This window comes from Neopsephotus bourkii, unplaced genomic scaffold (genome assembly GCF_033783945.1).
Source record: "Neopsephotus bourkii isolate Nb327-2 ecotype Australia unplaced genomic scaffold, CSIRO-AGI_Nbou_v1 NB_1655, whole genome shotgun sequence".
NCBI classification, from domain to species: Eukaryota; Metazoa; Chordata; class Aves; order Psittaciformes; family Psittacidae; genus Neopsephotus; species Neopsephotus bourkii.
The window spans coordinates 1,894,389-1,915,146 of NW_026902129.1; the positions used below are offsets into that span (position 1 = coordinate 1,894,389).

General features: G+C 38.3%; 1 protein-coding gene across 3 annotated transcripts in view; it reads left to right on the forward strand.

Moving 5' to 3' along the window:
• The window catches only part of SUGCT (succinyl-CoA:glutarate-CoA transferase), a 309,260-nt gene that overhangs the window by 128,388 nt on the left and 160,114 nt on the right, over positions 1-20,758 (forward strand). For all 3 annotated transcript variants that reach the window (XM_061374866.1, XM_061374868.1, XM_061374867.1), the window contains one exon: positions 1,269-1,371. In XM_061374866.1, the coding sequence (XP_061230850.1) occupies positions 1,269-1,371 (103 nt within the window). The remainder of the gene's footprint in view (positions 1-1,268; positions 1,372-20,758) is intronic.

Sequence of the window (20,758 nt, forward strand, 5' to 3'; positions counted from 1 at the left end):
TCCAACCCCATGCCATGGGCAGGGAGAAGGATATGAACTGTGAAGTTTGGTTCCATACCTATGATGTAATTTGTCGCCACCACTAGTTTCTTTTTGTTTATTCTCAAAGTAGCATGAAATACTTTGCAGCCAATCTCTTCGTATGTATTAAAGTAAGTTTACAAAGTTTGACTTTCTACTGATTTAGGGATTTTTGTGCCTTGGGCTTAGTCTCTGTTAACTTTCTATCAGAAACTTGGAAGGTTGTTTTTGCATAATAACGTCTTAGAGGTAAAGCTGAATGTTACTGACATTGCTCCTGATAATGCTTAGTGAACTCTGAACTGGTGAGGTACAGAATACCATTAATAGCATCCCTTATCAAGGTTGCTATTAATTTAATTTCTATCAAGTCATTAAATTGCACCTATTTTTTTTCAGTTGTACATATCACAAAGTAGAGCTTTCCTTTCTAATAATCCAGTAGATCTCAGTGTTATTTACCATCATGAAATTTAAGAAATGATCTCCAAATAAGTTTACCTTTGATTCAGAATCCAAGACGGCTTCAGAAAATACCATCGCTCAGGGACTGGTAGTTCTTCAGGAGTCTTTTATTCATGTGTGTAACTGTACTGAACAAATGGAGAAAGAAAAAGTATTTAGCAAAACAGGAAAAATAATGTGATGGTATTGAATGCTTAGAAAGAAATAAGCTGAGCAGAGGTCCTTAGGATACGTTATACAATCATACAGCAAATAAATAGATAATCAATATTGTTATCTGGCCAAAAAATGTGGCTCTTGATCCTCATGTATGTTTTGGATGTAATGGAACGAAAACACTCCTGTGCTTTACTTCAGCTTTTAGTAAGCAGTGTCTTAATGTTAGACTTGTACCCATGTTCTATCTGGTTTTTTTTTGTTGTTAAATATGTGCATGAAAGCAAACAAATGTGAAGCACATTAGTGTAATTAAGCACTGGAGGAAACCCATTGATCCTTATTTGAAACTGTACATAAATTTAGCTTTACATCATTCTGATCATCTGAAGCAATCCAGCACAGAAATAGAAGTCAGTTCAGCTACATTCTTTCCCTTATATCTTTGGGTTTTGCGTTTCTGAAGCCCACGTGTCATACATTTTCATTATGTTACTCAGTGACTGGGAAGAAATCAGTGGGGAAGAGTATGGAAGCAGTGAGAGAGGGAGGAGGCATGCTGTACAATTATCTTTTGGAATCTGAAAGCGCGGAGTTGAAACCACATGCTTCTTATTTGCTCTTAGGTTTTCAGAAAAAGCAACGATCGAATGGTTGCAGCTCTTTGAAGGTAGCGGGGTTCCATATGGCCCAATCAACAACATGCAGCAAGTATTCTCGGATCCTCAGGTTGGTTCTCACCAAGTCTTTTCTGTATGTTATTACATGTGTTTTACAGAGTAACAATCACTTTTCCTGCCACTAAAACCTGATTTCAGCTACTTTAAAATCTGATTTGAGAGTTATAATGTGGATTAAGTTTTAACCAATAATATCTCATAATGAGAAATAAATACAGATCCTTAAATTAATTATATGCTTGGGAACACAGATTTTGTCAAAATGCGTTAAGCCATAGGTCTTCCATGACTTGTATGGGAGTCTGTCTTTCAAAAATGGCTGATAGAACTGGCAAAGAAACTGTGCAATTGTGTTTTGTCAGATAAATATGCAGAAAAGCACCTTTCTTGCTGGCCACAAGCAACTGGTTTTCTGTATGGAATATGGATAATCAGAATGTATGCTGTTTGGAAAAAGGGCAACTTTTTGACTGGAAAGAGAAAAAATGAAGCACAAAAGTCATATGTAGAAAGATTTTAATCTTTTCTTGGCCCGGTGGTTTCTGTGGCTGAGAATGCTTCAGCTTTTGATTTATTTCTTTTAAATGTTAATTTTTTCACTGACTTGCATCCTTACATAATTAAAAGTATTGTTCATCTGTAGAGTTGTATTATCTCTGTGTTCCCTGATCCCTGCTCTTCTTTTCACCCTCTAGCTTATGATGGCTTAAAGGGTCCAATATTAACTGAACTATGCTGTCTTGAATAGTGTGACAGAGTATTTTATGGCTATTTTATCTGGTGATGAATCTCATTTAAATGAATTTTCAAGAATGAGAGTAACCATAATAATGACTAGTGTCCGTGTCTGCTGTCGAAAAGTGCTTGTCAGGATTGTGAATACAATTGTAGTCTTTGGGGAAGAACAACAGGCAAAACAATCTATCAGAAGGGAATAAATTTATAATAAATGTTTGTTACACTTTTAAAGGTATAGGACAATATTTGTTAGGCTACTGCAAGGAAAGAAGTTTGTTGCTTTTTTTTTTTTCCATAAATAAATATGTTCTTTCTCCTTAAAATGATGTAGTACCATGCTGTAAAGTATGCATAAGCCAACTTTTTCACTTCATAACTTTCACAAGGATTAAGGTTGGGCTTTGAAGAACAGACAGCGAGTATTTTAGTAGGATCGTGGTTGACTTGGCTGTACTTGGGGCAACATAGGAAAAATGTTCTTTGCTTTTTTTTTATGTGAATTTTAAGAAGTCAGGTCCACTCTGAAAGAGGCTGTTTTTTAAAACATAGTATGTCATGGGATGGCCATTACCTCCCAGACTGTAAAAGGGTTAGCTTGGTTACCTTGCTCTTGTTAGACTTCACCTAAATATTCTTTTTAATACCCATATTATGATGATACTGTGATTTTATGTATATAAATGTCAGGTTGTTACTTCAGATAGTTTGCCTATCTATAAAGGGTATCACAGTACTGTGCAGTCAGAGACCACCGTATGGTGGATTTAAAAGATCGGTTCCTGTAAAGGGCCACACTGATCTCTTGCTTTTTTCCTTCTGATGAAACTGCTTGAAAACATTGTCTTTTTTACAGCCTTCTTTGATATAAGTGGCACTTGGACACTGTGTTCTTATTACTATTGGGAATGAAATGTCAATATTTGTGGTGATGCTGCATGTTATACATGTGTTTAATTTCTGGTGCTGCCTGCCTCAAGTGTTTTTCTTAGTGATTATTCTGTTCAAGGAGGGAGGAAGACTGCACTTTTTCTTGAAATACAGAAAACTGTTTAAGATATTGCTGTTATGGCAAGATACTTACTTTACATCACTTGTATAAAATTAGACCCACCCACTCCACCTTTATGTATCTGAGACACCATCAAGCAAACCAGCAATTCGGAGAGCAGCATGCTCAGCCTCTTAAGTGTAGTTTCCTAGTTTCTACCCAAATGTTTGATTTGATGACTTCAGACCTTCACAGGTAACTTCATTGCCTGGAGTCACTTATCCAGAGCTTGGATTTAGATATTTAGGGACAGTTCAAGCAAATCTTTTCACTTTTACATTCCTTGTGAACTGTAGGTTTTGCCATTGTACCTTACCTAGTCTCCCTCCACTTGTTCATCTTTCTGCTGCTGTACCGACAAAATGAGTCTGGGATAAACACACATGTGTGTGTATAGCTTTGCTCTTTCATAAGCCACTCTGCAGTTTTGGTTTCTGAAACCTCAAAACCTGTAACAATGCCCTAAGACTGTGCCTAAGACTAGGGGAAAAAGTGTATCAACACCTGAGAATCCATAATCTAGGTACCCTCTGCACTGTAACAGGGAAAAACTGTCAACAAGAACATACTGTAATCACAGCAATATTTTTCTCATGTGTAAAGCTGAACCCTGTCATCAAGTATGAGCACTTTGTAATCATGCTTCGCAGTATTCCCATTATAATATGGTGGGATTTTTCAGTCTTAGTTTAGATGAGGAAATACATTTCTAGGAAAGATGTCACTCAGCTTGTGTTCAATAGCCTTACTTACTGATACTGTATAAAAAGAAGTACAATGTGATATAAAATGAAAGAGTTTATCATAATGCAATGATCAGCTTTCAGTACTTATTTACTTTCAACCATTGCAAAGACTCCGTAGAAACATCAAACCTGGTGAAACTTCAATATAGACAAATCTAATCTACCTCTAATAGGTAATACTTAGGTCTTGCTAACCTCTTCCGTTTTGGGCGTTACCAGCAGAATTGCACATAAAGACAGTATCATGTATTTTTAACTTCATATTATTGCGACTGTCTTCCTACTTGATCTGTGGATTTTGATATCCATTATGCAGTTATTCAGTGTAAGTAGTCATGCACCATTAGTGACCAAGATGCACTTCAGGCACATCAGCAATCACTGAATGGTTTGGGTTGGAAGGGACCTTAAGCTCATCTATTTCCAACCCCCTGCCATGGGCAGGGACACCTTCCACTCGACCAGGTTGTTCCAAGCCCAGTCTGACTTGGCCTTGAACGCTGTCAGGGATGATGCGTTCCCCTTGTTAGTTAACCATCAAAACACAGGGCAGCTCAGCTGTCAGTCTTGCTGCAAAGGGTAAATAGGGCTGGTACCAGCCACAGACAGAAATCCTAGGTTGGAATACTACAAAGGAGGAATGGAAGCAACTTTGAGGAGATAGGAAAGGCAAATAAAGGAGATGACTGAAATGATCTGATGGAACTTAATCAGCTACAGGTGGGTTGTTTTTTTCAGATTTTATTTTAGCTAAGAGAACCTCAGAGCTGTGAAGGCCAAGAGTGGTTTGTATAACTTCTTCTATAAGCTGAGATAAAACAACACATTTTTGATCCCAGGACATTTTGTTAATATCATTAACAGCTTCAGTTGGACTCCAAGCGAGCTGCCAAAAACCAGGAAATTTTTTTGCTAAGTTGGAGTGCCAGGTGATACTGTTTTTTCCATGAATGGAGGGAAACGTCCACTTTTCCCACTGATTATAATCTTTTATTCATTTGTGAAGTTAAAATGAATACCACAGGCATTTGTACTGCTAAGTCAATCAGTCTGTGGATAGATGTATATGTGTACTTACGCATGAATGGACAAAAAGTCTGAGAGGAAGGAGAGCAGATTCGCTAGTTCAGGCAACAATTCCCTTTCAAAATGAGAAAGAGGAGAGTGTACAGTATGGACTATAATAATGAAGCTTTTTATAGCCCGACTTTTTCAAGCTAGTTTTTAAAAATGTGTTCTTTTAACCAGGCCAAGATACTACGAACATTAAAGGAATTCTTAAAACGGTTTAAAAAGCTTACTAGTGATCTCAGTATGGTCCCATTTAACATACCCTGGGGAACATGTGTATGAAATACAATGTGGTTTGAGGTTTTCCAAACAAAACAAACTTAAAAGAGAATACCATTTTTAATAGAAACTATTCAAATTCTCCCAAAAGATAAACCAAAACAAAAGCAGGTACGCGCTGTCCTGCAGCTAAGTATGAAAGAGCAAATATCTTTGGTGGTTAAGTGAGGAGACTGAAGGGTTTTTTTGTTTTCATTAAAATACTGCTCTCCTCCTTTTCACAATATAATTCCTAATTTCTTTTAGTAATAGCACTGTGTAAAACCACTGTTCATATGCAGTGTCATTACTTTAATTAAATGGCTGGCATATATAAAAAGTAACAAAGCAATCCAGAAACATTATGGACAGTTCAAGAAATACTTTAAATCTGATGTTTACCAGGGTAAATGCATTCATGTTGATGAATTTTACTATATGAATATTGCCAGCTGCAAATAAAAATGAAAGCCACGCAGTGGTATTTCCCCCACCACCCCCAAGCAGTTACAGTCATACCACACAAGTAGAGCACATCAGGTGTAAGACATCACCCTGATGCATCACTTCTGAGAAATATGGGGAGGGAAATATCGGAGCTGAAATATCACAGCTGGCCCTGATTTCAGCTCCTGCCAAACACCTGCAGACTCTAAAAGGATACCAAAACAAAACTCCACCCTGTGGCAAGAGGCCATCCCTTAACAACCCTTCCCTGACTTTGCATCACTATAAAAATTAATTTAACATTTTTTACAGAAACCTTAGTCTTCCTGTCCCAGAAGGCCATTACAGTTGCTTTGGCTATTTCTCTGAATATGCCTCAGAAAAAAAAAACCCACAGTAAACTGAGTATTGAAATATCTGAAACTGGCAATTATCTAATGCTTTATTATTTGTAGACTCTTGCAAAGGTGGTAGTTTTAGAATTATCCCCCAGATTGTCTCTTATTTTGGAAGTCATTTCATTTGAACACATCCTGGCAAAAATTGCCTCGCATCTGGGAAAAGCTTCTACAATCAGAGCTGTGAACACACGGAACAACCAAAGTTCCCAAGTGTGGTGGTTTCTTGATGTTTTGGTTGGTTGGTTGTTTTTTTTGTTTTCCTGTAAATCATTGTATGCATGGTGGTAGTTGGTTTGGGAATTTTTGTTTGGTTGGTATTTTTTATTAAATATGACCATATTTCACTTGTTATTCTTTGTTGAACTAGACTTTTGTGGCCTGTTAAGGGCTTGTCCCAAGTCAAATGGAATTACATTAATATCCATAATACTGCAGGGAGGTTTTTTCACATACAGCGGTTTCTGCAAGTGAAAGAGTTGATGAAGGCCTGAGGTAATACGATGTGTCTGGAAGTAATTCCAAACAGACAAGAGAGAGGAATTAAGTTTTGCATGTGTCTATTAGATAAGTAGTATAACTGGTTAGATATTTTCCAATGGAGCATTTTTACGTTTAAAAATGCCAATTCATTGAAAGAGAAACATTGTCATGAAGGTGTCTAAATTCTATTTTGAAACAGAAATTCAGCTCTATTCCTGCCTGTCTTGCTGAGTTCAAAATGTGCACTGTGTAGCTTTGATTTGGTGTTTCAAGCCAATTTTTTACTTCAATTTTTAAATTTTATGCAATGAAAAAAACCCACACCACCAACTATACCCAAAGCCTTTAATTTTGTCGAAAGTAGCTCTTTTGTACTAAATTACAAATGTTTTCAAGCTTTTGGTCTGTGGGAAATTTAGGGAAGTAGTTTCTGTTCTAAAGTGGAAAGCATTAAGGAATGGAACATAGTTTGAAGAAGTGAAATGGAAAATCCAGTTCTAAGACTGTAGTATGCGATTCCCACGTATATACAATTATGCAGGCTTTATATGTGTTATGAGATAGTTCTATATGCAGATGTTATAGGAGGGACTCAAAATGAGACATCACTTGTATTTCAGTATAAGGAATATTGTAATAGGAAATGATTTTTTTTCTATTTTAGCTGTAGTGAAATGTGGTCCATGGCTATGCTAAATTTTTGTGTGGCCTGCCTATCTTGCAATAAGGACTAGAGAGCTGGTTGGAATATGATGGGGTTCTCAATAAACATGAATGTTTCTATTAATAAAAGGCTTTTGTATGTAGAAACAGCCAATATACATCTGTTGTCAAGATAAGAAAAATAATGATCAAGATCAACATTTTCTATTATGAGGTTTCGTTCAAACTTGCCTGTAAGTTTGCAGAGTTTGATCTGAAATTTCCAGTGCTGTTTGTCTGCTTAAATCTGAAGTACATTTGGAAACATTTCTGATAAAATGATCTGTTCATGTTTTATAACAAATTTCCTGAAATCTATTTTCTTACCATATCAACCCATCCTTACAACAGGTTTTTTGGTTTTGTTTTTTTTTTTTTCCTGGGACCTCTGCTGCTTCTGCTCCTTTTTAGAGAATTAGTCCTTTTTTAACAAGGAAGTTGTCTGAATTGTCATAAATATGCTCTCTTGCTGTCCCATGTTTTTAAGGGTAGGGGAGAGAAGCTGGTTATGAATAAAGGGGAATGGAGCCTATGATATTTTTAAATCAAATAACATCTTTCTGCTGTACCCTGTCATTGAAGTATGCCAGATAGACTTGACTGTTCAGTAGGTGAGCAATTATAATTTGCTTTGTGAACCAGGCTCTGTTGTCTGTCAGATTCCTAATTTATTTGATGCAGAATATGAAAAGTAGTGAAAGAGGTGAGAGCCTGCAGAAACATGGCTTCGCTTTTATAGGTGTTGAATGCCAGACAGGAATATCTTCTGCATCTGCCACGCAGTTTACACGTGGTTTTTGGTAATCACTTCAATCACAGTGTTAAAAGGTGGTCATTAAATGTGTGTGCCTGATGCTTTGAGCGCCTGCCTTGTGCCACCACATGTGAAATACACAGCAGCACCAAGTTCTGATGGATGTAAATGAAACTGTTTAAAGTATATATCGGCTATATAAAATGTGATATTGTTGAAAATGCTGAAAAACCTATCATAGTCGTCTGTCCATAGTTTTTTCTGTACTTCGATTTCTTAGACATGAAATTGGGACTTATCTAAAAGCAGTGTTGTAAAGATGCAGTAGTTATGCTTCTGCAAAGCATAGCATCTAACATGAAAGAGCCCTTTGGGGAATTATTTTTTTTATTGTGTCATTTGAGTGATATATACAGAAATAAGGCCTGGAGCTGCACCTTACTTACGAGAAATAAAACCACTTCTAAATATTTTTCACCTCACTGAACAGGGAAAGAGTCTGACAGGAAAAGAAAGTCAAGCACGTGCTTAAAAATGAACTGTATTTCTTTTGTGCAAACAAGCACATGATGCTTAGTAGCAGCATTTTTTAAGTTCTCCCTTACTTCCTTCTAAATGTGTGCATAGCTGAATGGTATATCTCAGTACTATTTGCATATGCATTCCATCGAGAAAAGATTAATGTAAATGTTGATTATGGAGAATATCAAGTTCTCAAAACATCTCATTAGAAGTCTGTTTTCAAAAACTACTGAATTATGCTTTAAAATCACGTTCCTGTCATGGCCATTCAACGGTGCAAAAAGTCGCCTAGCCTTTTGGGACATTCTGTTTTAGAAAAACACCTGTCCAAAAGCCATGCTTAGGTTTTGAAACAAAGAGGCTGTTTTTGAAACCCCAGTCTATGTTAGGAGTCCGTAACCCATGTCCCTTGTGCTTCAGGTTCTTGGGTTAGTTTCCATCCATGCAGGAGTTACACACTCGTTCCTCAACCTTGCAGCTAATCGAAATTAAATCAGTTGATTTCAGAGAATGTGCGTTTAGTGTCTGACAGTACTAAAGCATTCTCAGGATAGGGCCATCCAACTTCAAGACGTACTGAGTTGGTTGATGTGTAACTTCAAAATCCCTTGCAGAGTGTGAGCTCAACTCTTGCCTCTGTTCATCTAAACTATATAACTGTGGGGGTTGAAAGAGAGTTTTTAACTAACACAGTTGTTGGCATTTATCTGAAGTTTGGTGTCGTATCTGTTACATGTACAGGAAGGAATGAAATACAGGTATATATGTACCTCATGAAGTCTCACAGCCTGAAGAGTTTATATACTGAAGCAATTGATTCTTTAGAAGTTTGGTTTTTCTTTTATCTGAGCATTCACTGAGTAATGGTCAGTTAAAACGAGGCATTCTTTGCTTTCCCCGCAGTATGTGAATTGTGAGAATATCTATGCCTGTTGGTTGCCTAACAAGATCATACCAAGTCAAGTAAGAAAACATCATTTTTGTTTTAAAATGTTTTTCTTAAGTAGATGTGGATTCATTTACTAAGCTAAATTTATAGGACAACCCTTAATAAACAGAGGAATTTCAGCTTGAAGTTTAAACATGCTTCATTATAGATCTCCTTTCAATAAAGGGCCACTTACACAATTTCCTACTGTATTTGTATGTTTTCAAAATTAATTGCCACCTTGTTGTCTTGGAGTTCGTATGAAGGTAGGCTGGGTTTATGTTGATCTTCTTCTCAGAGACCATAAAGGCTGGATGTAGTCATAGGTCTTTGTTTACTTTTAAGTAGATTCATTTGTAATCAGTATAAGTAGCCTAGTGGAGCTTTGTAGTGTAAGTTAGTTTTGTAGGCCTGAAAATAGTAATGATATTCTGGAGAATATGGTATTGTATTTGGCATCTTGCACTTCAGAAGCTCTCAAATAGTAGTAGCTGCAGATGATAATATATATATTTCAGCAAGGGAGAAAATAAAATGGGAAATCCAGCAACCAAAAATAAATGCAGAAACTGTGCAGATCAGGCTTTAGTTATCACTTGATCATCAGCTGCTTTTCCAGAGTGCTCCGCTTAATTTAAAAATCTCAGCTCAGTCCATGACCCTGGCCCATGATCCTGAAATGACAAGATTTACCACTCTCTTCAGCCTAAGTTCATCTTGGAGTCCCACTCACTGTTGGGAAAAAAAGTGATTATTTTCAGATGAGATGCTGACATGTTGAGTTTACATTACACTTATGCAGTAACACTTACAAAAAACCATCTTTCATGGCTCTTACTAACAAGGAGGAATATTTAAGCCATGAAAAGGCAAGTATGTAGGCTGAGAAGGGGTGGGTATTTGAACATTTAGATATTTTTCAACCACCACAAAAAGGCATTAATTAGTCAGGCATGCTTTCTCTGTCATTGCCATTTTCCGTCTCATTTCTGACTGGTTCCATGTAGGTTTCTACTATGATTCAGCTAGACAGCTTGTAAAGAAGCAGGAAGTATTTCCTCACTGTGCGTGGTCACTGGGGCCAGGAGCATTACCATTGTTTTAAAGAACTCATCCTAAGCTTAAAACTGGCTACAGCATTCGGATGTCAACACTCTGCACAGCCAGCCACATGTTGAAATTCTCTCAACACAATTTCAACACCATTGCTACTTAGCAACCGTAGCTTTTAATTATAATGATTTAAATCAAAAGTTGTGTCATTTTGTAGTATATGCTCTAGGGGTAGAACTTCTTTTGAATTACATATAAATTGTGATTAATGTTGGTGGTGATCTTAGGTGTTCTTCAAAACTGAAAGTCCTCAAAAATGGTCTAGGTTTATTTTTTTTTTTTATTTAAAAAAGGCCAAATTTTGATCAGGCTTACAGACAGGCCTTTGGGGTGACCCAACTGAATTATAATTGTCTTGCATGATGCTTGAAACACATCGTAGCTCACAGAAGAAAATGGATTTCTATTTTTATGCATGCCTGTAATTGCGTGTTAAAATAAACATTCCTATAACAAAAGAGTCACCTCAGTGTGGAGGTAGTGCATCGAAGATGATTAATGGTAGTACTAATACGGAGATCCTGACTCACATGTGAAAGAAGTTTGAGGGGTTGCTATTTCCATTAGCTAGGTTTTGGAGAAAAGTTGGGTCTGTTCAGCATGGAGAAGAGAAGGCTGCGTGAAGACCTCGTAGCAGCCTTCCAGTATCTGAAGGGGGCATATAGGGATGCTGGGGAGGGACTCTTCATTGGGGACTGTAGTGATAGAACAAGGGGTAACGGGTTAAAACTTAAACAGAGGAAGTTTAGATTGGATATAAGGAGGAAATTCTTTACTGTTAAGGGTGGTGAGGCACTGGAGTGGGTTGCCCAGGGAAGTTGTGAATGCTCCATCCCTGGTGGTGTTCAAGGCCAGGTTGGACAGAGCCTTGGGTGACATGGTTTAGTGTGAGGTGTCCCTGCCCATGGCAGGGGTTTGAGACTAGGTGATCTTAAGGTCCTTTCCAACCCTAATTATTCTGTGATTCTATGAATGTAGTCTGATGTCCATTGGCATGGAGCAGGCAACTGAAATGTGTCTTCCTGCAGTACTCAAGTCACACCAGAAACAGGCATGACCAGAAACATCATTTAGTATCTGCACCTCTTGTTCTCTCAGATACTCTTGTTTCCACAGGGTCACAAATGAAAAAGGGAGAGTTTAGGATTTCTCCAGCCCTTCCTGTGATGCTCAAATCTACCCATTTCTCTAAAGCAGCTGGTCTGTGTTCCAGTAATCAAGATAAAGGCTTTGAGTTTTAGAGAAACTCTGATGTTTAAATCAGTTTTGCAAGAACACATTTTTGCAAAAAAATCTTCTATCCCTGAGAAATCAAATCATGGAAGAGAAAAATATTTATGACAACAATGCTCCCTTAGATTTAGGGGCTACCATGTGCAGAGTATGAGGAACTTGTAGACTGGGTCATTATTTTCCGAAGGGAGATGGCATCTTTCCAGCTCTGAAGTTATGAAGATATCATATTGCTTTCATCATTTTAATTTCTGTTGATACTGTTGGCAGATAAACCTGACTTCTTGTTTGGTAGTTTATACTGAATTCGTCAAGATCATTGTCTTGATAAGGGATTCTCTCTTGTCTCATCCCACAGTTTGCTATGTAGGTTTGCTCTATGACCTTAGTGTATGTTTATGTAGGAATTGGCCACCTTTCGATGACTTTGTTGAGCTGGTTTTAGATGTTATTTGTTCATGTTGAGAACTGCAGTAGCAGGTTACACTTTCTGTTTTTCCTTTTTGAAGATACCTTGGTACTGAAAAGTGCTGGCAGTGAACAGCATGCAGGCGCTTTATTCCTGCTTCTTTCTTATATTCATGACATTGCTTTTCATCAATAGTTTTTTCAAACTGTTGATTCTTTGTTTTTCCTTGTGAATTTAATATTAAATCTAGTATTTGTGTTTCACTGTCCATACAATGTGTATTTTGTGGGTGTAGTATTTATATACAATTTATCCTATTGCATGGTATATTATAGTGGGAACTCAAGTTATATTGATGTAGTATGGTGTTCTGGTATTTATTCTCCATCCTGATATATCTGAGAAGAGAGATACTTTGCATTGTGACCCCTGTCGATTGTAAGGCCTTGTTTGATTCTTCTGTGTTACATCCTATTCTTAGGGTGTAAGAATATGCATTTAACAGGAATGTATACTTCAGGTTTGTGACATCATGTGTTTAGAAACTCAGAAGATCTGTCCTTTATTAATATAGAATGATTTTTCTCTAATTGCCTTTTTTCTGTTGTAAGCTCTAACTCCAGTAAATAGGCTACTGCAGCTGGTGTCAGTTACAAATATTTGTTATTAAAGGAACATGACATTCATCGTCTCCACAGTGAAATTTCAGAATTTAAATACCATACTTTTCTGTCTTTATCCTCTGAATATGTCCTTCCAGAAACAAAAACCCTAAAATGTTACTTGGCCAAACAACTGTTCTAAGTGAAAGGCACAGCAAGACCAGTGCAATTGCTGATCAAGTAAGTACCTATATAACAAGAAGGTTTATGAAAGTAACAGCAAATTATAGGTTCCTTGTGGCATATTTGCTATTGCAGAGTCCATGCATTTCTCCTTTTCTAGAGCAAAATGCTAACGCGTTCACTCTCACTGTGTACATTTTTCTTCTCCCTTTTTAGATGAGTGATGGAAAAATAAACATGAAATGAAAGCATATGGAGATAGTTTACATCTTTACAAGTCATCCAGGAAAGGGTGTAGAAAGAAGTGTTACTGTAGTTTCAGAATACAAAGCACTTTTTCAGTCTTCTTGGCTGTTTTAAGTGAATTTTTGTTTTGAACATACCAGATTCTGTGGGTACAAACCTTCAGCTGCTATAAAAGAAGAGGCAGATGCACTCATCACACTGTAGGTGTATTCTCTCTGAGATTATTGCCTTTGCATCAGTTTGACCTGTGTTAAATCAAAGGAGCAAAAACCAGTGCTGCAATCTTTGCTGAAGTAGCTACATAACTGACCATCTAATTAATCACAGAAATCAGTAGTGTGATGGGTGCAACTGAAATGACATTTTGCTTAGTTATGAATAGGGTTTGTATTTAATATGCCACCAATTAAAAATAAATATACAATATTAGGATCTGAGCACTGTCAGTAACAGACAACCAGGTATATTACAGAAAAAGCAGTGCAGCGGCTGTTTGTTAATTCATAGAATCCCAGACTGGTTTGGGTTGGAAGGGACCTTAAAACTCATCCAGTTTCAACCCCCTGCCATGGGCAGGGACACCTTCCACTACAGCAGGTTGCTCCAAGCCCTCGTGTCCAACCTGGCCTTGAACACTGCCAGGGATGGGGCAGCCACAGCTTCTCTGGGCACCCTGGGCCAGCGCCTCAGCACCCTCACAGGGAAGAACTGCCTGAGAGCTCATCTCAGTCTCCCCTCTGTCAGTTTAAAGCCATTCCCCCTTGTCCAAATCCCCTCTCCAGGTTCCTTGTAGCCACTTCAGGCACTGGGAGCTGCTGTAAGGTCTCCCAGGAGCCTTCTTTTCTCCAGGCTGAACCAGCCCAACTTTAATTCACTGCTTGCTTTTTTTTCTGTCTGATGAAATTGCCAGGAGGTAGGGCAGCTTTTGGGTGGGTTGCAATAAACTTTGACGTGAGTATTTGACATTTGATCACCAATTCATTTACAGAGGCCACTACTTTTTTTGGAGGGGATGTGGAGTGTTTAATGCTAATTACTCAGTCTTGACTGCTCAGCAGGTGACAGCAGAAGTTAATTAATCCTTAATCCAATTAAGGATTCAGAAACAGATTTGATGCTTCTAAATAAAGTACTTTTTCAAGATTTTTGTCAGGAACTCTTTATTGCATTTTGTACACATTATGTAAGAAAATGGGAAAAACTAAATGGCATAAAGTGTAAAGTCAATACATAGGCTTGACATTTTTATTTATAAAGGGTAATTAGGAATTATTTCACTTATCGTAAAATAATTGTCTTGTTGCAGAAGGGTCTTCCCTGATGCTCTGTGTGGTTACTTGGTTGAGTATCATATTTTCCCAAAGTTCTGAAAGAAGCTAAAGTTGCATAGAAAATACATTGCAGTTTGATTTAGCAGTATTTGAAGTGATGATGGAGGATGAATGTGAAATTCATTCTTGCTTAGGAAACTCCCATCTTTTTCTGTAAACTGAATGAAGTTATAATGTCCTCAGAGATACTATTTCCCAAGTTCTTGTTTTACTTCTAATTTTAGCGTTTGCTCAAAAGCTCCAAAGAGGTTACAGAAAGTAATAAAGGTTACAGAAAGCAACAGAAGTATGTAGAGGGAGATTGCCATAGTTGATAATGGCCATGTTTAAGTGGCTGTGTGTTTTAATTGGTTCAGTTAAATGGTGAAGTTCTCTGCTCTTACTCCCTGTATTAGAGGCATTGCAGCTGTTCTCATGAAGGTAAAATAGTAAGTGTATTTGCTGACCTAACAATGTGTTCTCTTACCATAGCAAAGGAGTTTTCCCAATGTGTGTAGTCTCGTACTAACATGTACTGTTCCTAGCAAAGAAGTATCCAATAAATAAACATTTCTTTGTTGCTTCTGATGTATGGGTCTGACTTGTTCTCCTGATAGGAAAATATGGCTTAAAACCAAGGGTATTTTTTTTCTTTGTATTCTGTGTTTAGGCCTTGTATTTTTTTTATATGACAATTACGTTCAGTAGAATTGGTCTGATAAGTTGTTGGTAAATGATTCACTAAAAAGTGGGGTTCTGGAAGAAACAAAATTATAAATAATTTGTATCAAATTCACTGACTAGTTTTAAATATTGCCAAAAGTTTGAATATGAACAAAAGCATAAGATATTGAAGCATTTTCTTTAAATATTCTGTATCCTGGATCAGAAGAGAGATCTGAGGAAGTCTTCCCCTCTACTCAGAAGGATGATCAGTGGCATAAATACTATTACGATAATACTAAAAAGGGATTTTTTTTTGTTTTTCTGTAAAGAAGGATGACATCAGTACTGAGGTCATAGAATCATAGAAAAGTTAGGGTTGGAAAGGACCTTAAGATCATCAAGTTCCAATCCCCCTGCCATGGGCAGGGACACCTTGCTCTAAACCATATTACCCAAGGCCTCGTCCAACCTGGCCTTGAACACTGCCAGGGATGAAGCATTCACAACCTCTCTGGACAACCTATTCCAGTGCCTCACCAGCCTAACAGGAAAGAATTTCCTCCTTATATCCAGTCTAAACTTCCCCTGTTTAAGTTTTAACCCATTACCCCTTGTCCTACCACTACAGTCCCTAATGAAGAGTCCATCCCCAGCATCCCTTTATGCCCCCTTTAGATACTGCAAGGCTGCTATGATGTCTCCACTCAGCCTTCTCTTCTCCAGCCTGAACAGCTCCAACTTTCTCAGCCTGTCTTCATACAGGAGGTGCTCCAGTCCCCTGATCATTCTCGTGGCCCTCCTCTGGACTTGTTCCAACAGATCCATGTCCTTTTTATGTTGAGGACACTAGAACTGTACATAGTACTTTAAGTGAGGTCTCACAAGAGCAGAATAAAGGGGCAGGATCACCTTCTTCGACCTGCTGGTCACACTCCTTTTGATGCAGCCCAGGATACGGTTGGCTTTCTGGGCTGCAAGCGCACACTGCTGGCTCATGTTCATTTTCTCATCACCAGCACCCCCAAGTCCTTCTCCGCAGGGCTGCTCTGAATCTCTTCTCTGCCCAGCCTGTAGCTGTGTCTGGGATTGCTCTGACCCAGATGTAGGACCTTGCACTTGGCATGGTTAAACTTCATGAGGTTGGCATCAGCCCACCTCACAAGTGTGTCAAGGTCCCTCTGGACCTTGTGTCAAGGTCAAATTAATTCAAGTTATTAATTTTTCTGATCTAATAAGCTGCCTACCAGACAGCTGAAAACTTCAAGATACCCACCAGCTACTCTGGAAAACTAGCAGACAGAGGGGATAGAATCATAGAATAGTTAGGGTTGGAAAGAATCTTAAGCTCATCTAGTTCCAACCCCCCTGCCATGGGCAGGCATGCCTCACACTAGATCATGTTACCTGAGGCTCTGTCAAACCTGACCTTGAACACCGGCAGGGATGGAGCATTCACAACTTCTCTGGGCACCCTGTGCCGGTGCCTCACTGCACTCACAGTAAAGAACTCTCAGCCTGTCTTCACACGGGAGGTCCTCCAGGCCCTGATCATCTTCATGGTCTCCTCTGGACTTGCTCCAGCAAATCAATGCAGTTTTATACTGTGCTGTATATTAAGATGAGTTTAGTGATGAAGACAGCAGAGGCAAAACAGGGAAACTAGTACATCATTTGCATTAAGTTTTAGGCAGATGGTTCTTCATAGGTTGGATGAAGTTGGTTGTCTTAAGTTGATGGTTTAAGGCACTGGTAGTGTAGCTAACTTCATGGCTTTGCATACTGTGGCAAGAGTTGTCTGTCCATTTGTGTGTTTCCTTGCTTCCAAACACCTGAGAAATGGAAATTTCTCTAAGGAGGGTTTATGAGCAGTTTAGCATGGCAAGTCTTTGGAATGTGTTTTCCTGTTTCTAAGTAGGGAAATACCAAGACAGAGATAGCTGCAATAGAAACAATTTATACATGGGTTTTTTTCAGATGGGAACTCCACCTGCTTGCACTTACTTGGGATTTTTGCTAAACTCAGATGGCTCCAGGGATTTGAATCTGAAAAGTGCTGAGCATTTCTGACCCCAATCCATCAAGCAGCATGCTGCCTGTGCAGTGTTGCACTCACAGCAGTGTGATTACTCATGGGTTTTTTTCTTTACCTTTTACTAGTGTACACTTTGATGTTTAATATGAAATTCAGTAATGAAATTGAAATGATATTCTTACAAAGGGCTTTTGTTTCATATTTTTGTTTGTTTTGTCACTCCTTACCTGAAATGGTTTGCCTCTGTGCTCTGTGTCAATGGAAAGCTAGGTGGTGGTGCTGGTTTGTATTTAGAATTGTTTGATATGGTGTTCATAGAATCACAGATTGGTTTGGGTTGGAAGGGACATTAAAGATCATGCAGTTCCAACCCTCTGCCACAGGCAGGGACACTTTCCACTAGACCAGGTTGCTCCAAGCCCTGTCCAGCCTGTCCTGGAAGCCATATATTTATGTACATATTTCCATCTGATGGAAATACTGTCTGTTCCTATTCCTGCTTCTTGCCATATAAATTCTTTGGGGTAGTTTTGTTTTTTTTCTTGACAGGGGAGTAATTGTGATTTTTGATATTTAGATGTTCTCTGGTCTGATGGCTGACATACTGTCTTTTTTGTGTATTTTATTGAGATGGTTTTGGTAATGCTTTGGATCAAGGAGTGTGCTTCATCCATTCATTTACATGCCATATCTCTCTGTAGCACAGAATTCCTACGTACAATACCAGGAATGTGAATTGAAAGATACACAGCAATGCAGAATAGCGTAAATGCCATTATGATTTAGTGTACATTCTAGCTGTTGTACTGTGCTGACTTACCACAAAATTGTCTCATTTAGTGAATTTACATATTTTTTTATTAATTAGCAACTTCATTTATCTCACACATACAGTAGAGTTCGTGAGTTTAGCCTTTGCATAAGCAATGGTATAAACCACAGTGTTTCCCTGGGCTCTGTTCTGGGGCCAACACTGTTTAAACTTGTCATTAATGACTTGGACAGTGGAAGTGAGTGAAACTCAGCAAGTTTGCAGGTGACATGGAACTGGGGAGCGTAGTTGATGTGCTGAAGTATAGGACTTCCATTCAGAGAGACCTTCATAGGTTGGACAACTGGGTGAGCTGGAAACTCCCAAAGTCTAAGAAAAGCAAACGTGGAGTCCTACACCTGAGATACCATAGCCCCATACAGCAGTACAGGATAGGGATTGACTGGGTAGAAAGCATCTTCACAGATAAAGACCCTAAGATCTTCATGGAAGTCAAGCTGAATGTGAGTCAGCAGTGTGCCTTAGTGAGAAATACTAATTCCATGTTGCACTAAATTAGTAAAATCTTGGCACCAGAAGTGCATGTTGACAGGGTAAGACAATGGGCACAGGTTGCAGCAAGGGAAATTCTTATTGCATAGGAGAGGAGGAGGAAAACGCTCACAATGGAGTTAGGCTTTGGATCTGAGAGGCTGTGAAATCTTCATCCTTAGAGACAGTCAGTAGACTCTGAACAGCCTCATTTGACTTTAAAGCTGGCCCTGTTTTACAGGAGGTTGGATCAGAAGACTATCAGAAGTCCCTGATGATCTAAATTGCTCTGTGTATTTGATGTATGATTGCATTAATTGTCTCAAAGGCACAAGTGGTGACATCTGACTAGGCACACAAGCTAAATTGTATGACTGTGCAAACATTTCATAATAGAGGTTTGTCAGAGTGCAGGCAACAGTTGAAATTGAAAAGTAGGGGATTATCAATATTTCAGTAGTTTAGAGACATGATTAAGCTGAAATTTCAGCAGGTCTGTTCATTCTTGTTTCTTTTTCATTGCTATTGTTCCTGCCTATTTCTACAGTGAATGACTTTTTTTACACTAACAAATTTGATTGGCTTGCCAGCACCTGGAAAGTATGGAGAAGGAGAGATTTTTCTCACCTAAAATACATATTTTTAAATAACCTTTTCTAGTCTGAAGTAAAACAAGAAAAGAAAGGGGGCAGGAGGTAGTTTTTTTTTAGGGTCCATTATATATATATATATAGTGTATACATATATATGTATTTTTATATATATGTATTTTTTTATATATATATATATATATATATAAAGGTGCATAAACCAGACGGTTTTATTTAAAGCATCCAAAGCTGATAAGGGAAAAAATGGGGATACAACACATAGGCTGCAAATGCAGTTCTCATGATTTAAATCTGGAAGGCTGTACTGTACATCTGTTTAACATCTTGCAGTTTCAAGAACTCTGCCTTGAAAACCTTCTGTCACAGTGACACATGGAATAAGAGGTTATGTTATGACTTTCAGATGCAAACCTGTAAAAAGTTTATCTAATAGCATACCATCTTTTATTAACCCATTGCTGCTGCTCACCTAGAACTCTCATTTGCCAGCAGTTCTGGGAGAGATTCTACTGTGTAATGAAAAGAATGTCAACTCAGACTGCAAAAATAACTCTGTAATGGCATTAAATGACTTATTCACCTTATGCAAATGGGAAATTCACGTATCTGTATCCCTTCTCATCTCCGTTCTCTGTGGCTCTTAATATTATTCAGCTCTATATTCCAAAGAAATGGAACAGGTTATTCTATTTCTGACGTAAACTTTGAGAGCAATTAGAGTGGCACAGAATAGTTTGAACAGTTTCAAGATTTACGATACCATAAGGGATAAAATACGATAATGGCTTAAAGATGGTATTCTTGATTCAGAGGTCTGAGTTCAAGGCTATGAAGTTAAAAGCAGTAAGGGTGTAAGGATTGCCTTCTCATTAATATTTCCTACTTCATCTTGGACTTTGAAAAAAAAATAATCCAACTTTTGCTCATGGGTCAAAGCTAAAGTGTAAAAGTTGTGCTGTTAAACTCTTCTTGACAGAGCTGTGCTAGGAAATGTTTATCAGGCTAGGCTGAAGTTTGCTTAATTGTAGGAGAAGAGGTTAGTGCAAGAGTGCTACTTCAGGGTCCCATCCAATGATTGCCCAGGAGCTTAGTGCAAAATAAGAGGGTGCTATGATCCATTTGCTGGAAAATTCCCTTTAACGTCTTAAAACAGAATCTGGGACAAACTGCCCTGGCTTTTCTGCTCCTGACATGATCCCCAATATTGTTTGGGTAAAAGACAAATGTGAGGCTTTATCTACTGCCCAGGGATGCTTTCTACTTAGCCAGATCACTTAGTGGTTGAAGTCTGGTGCTTCCAAAATTGGAGAGTCTGGGGCTTGGTTCTAATGCTTGTTACTTCCAGTGGCTTTTCAGAGTGACTTTGGTTAAGTTATTCAGCTAGGTAGTGCTATGGTTTCTATATTTACAAAATACGGAGAGTAATGTTTACCTTGCTGAAACATATTTTATTCATCGTCTGCAAAGTACTTTAGAGAGCCTTGGTTGAAATTTCAGTGAGTGCTGCTATTTCATACATTGAAGTGTGATTTGTTGGCTTTCTTTACAAGTCACAGACTCTCCCCAAGAAACAGTGGTAATTTCTTCCCCTCAAGGAGCTGATGCCACGCATACAGCAGACGCATCACAGCAG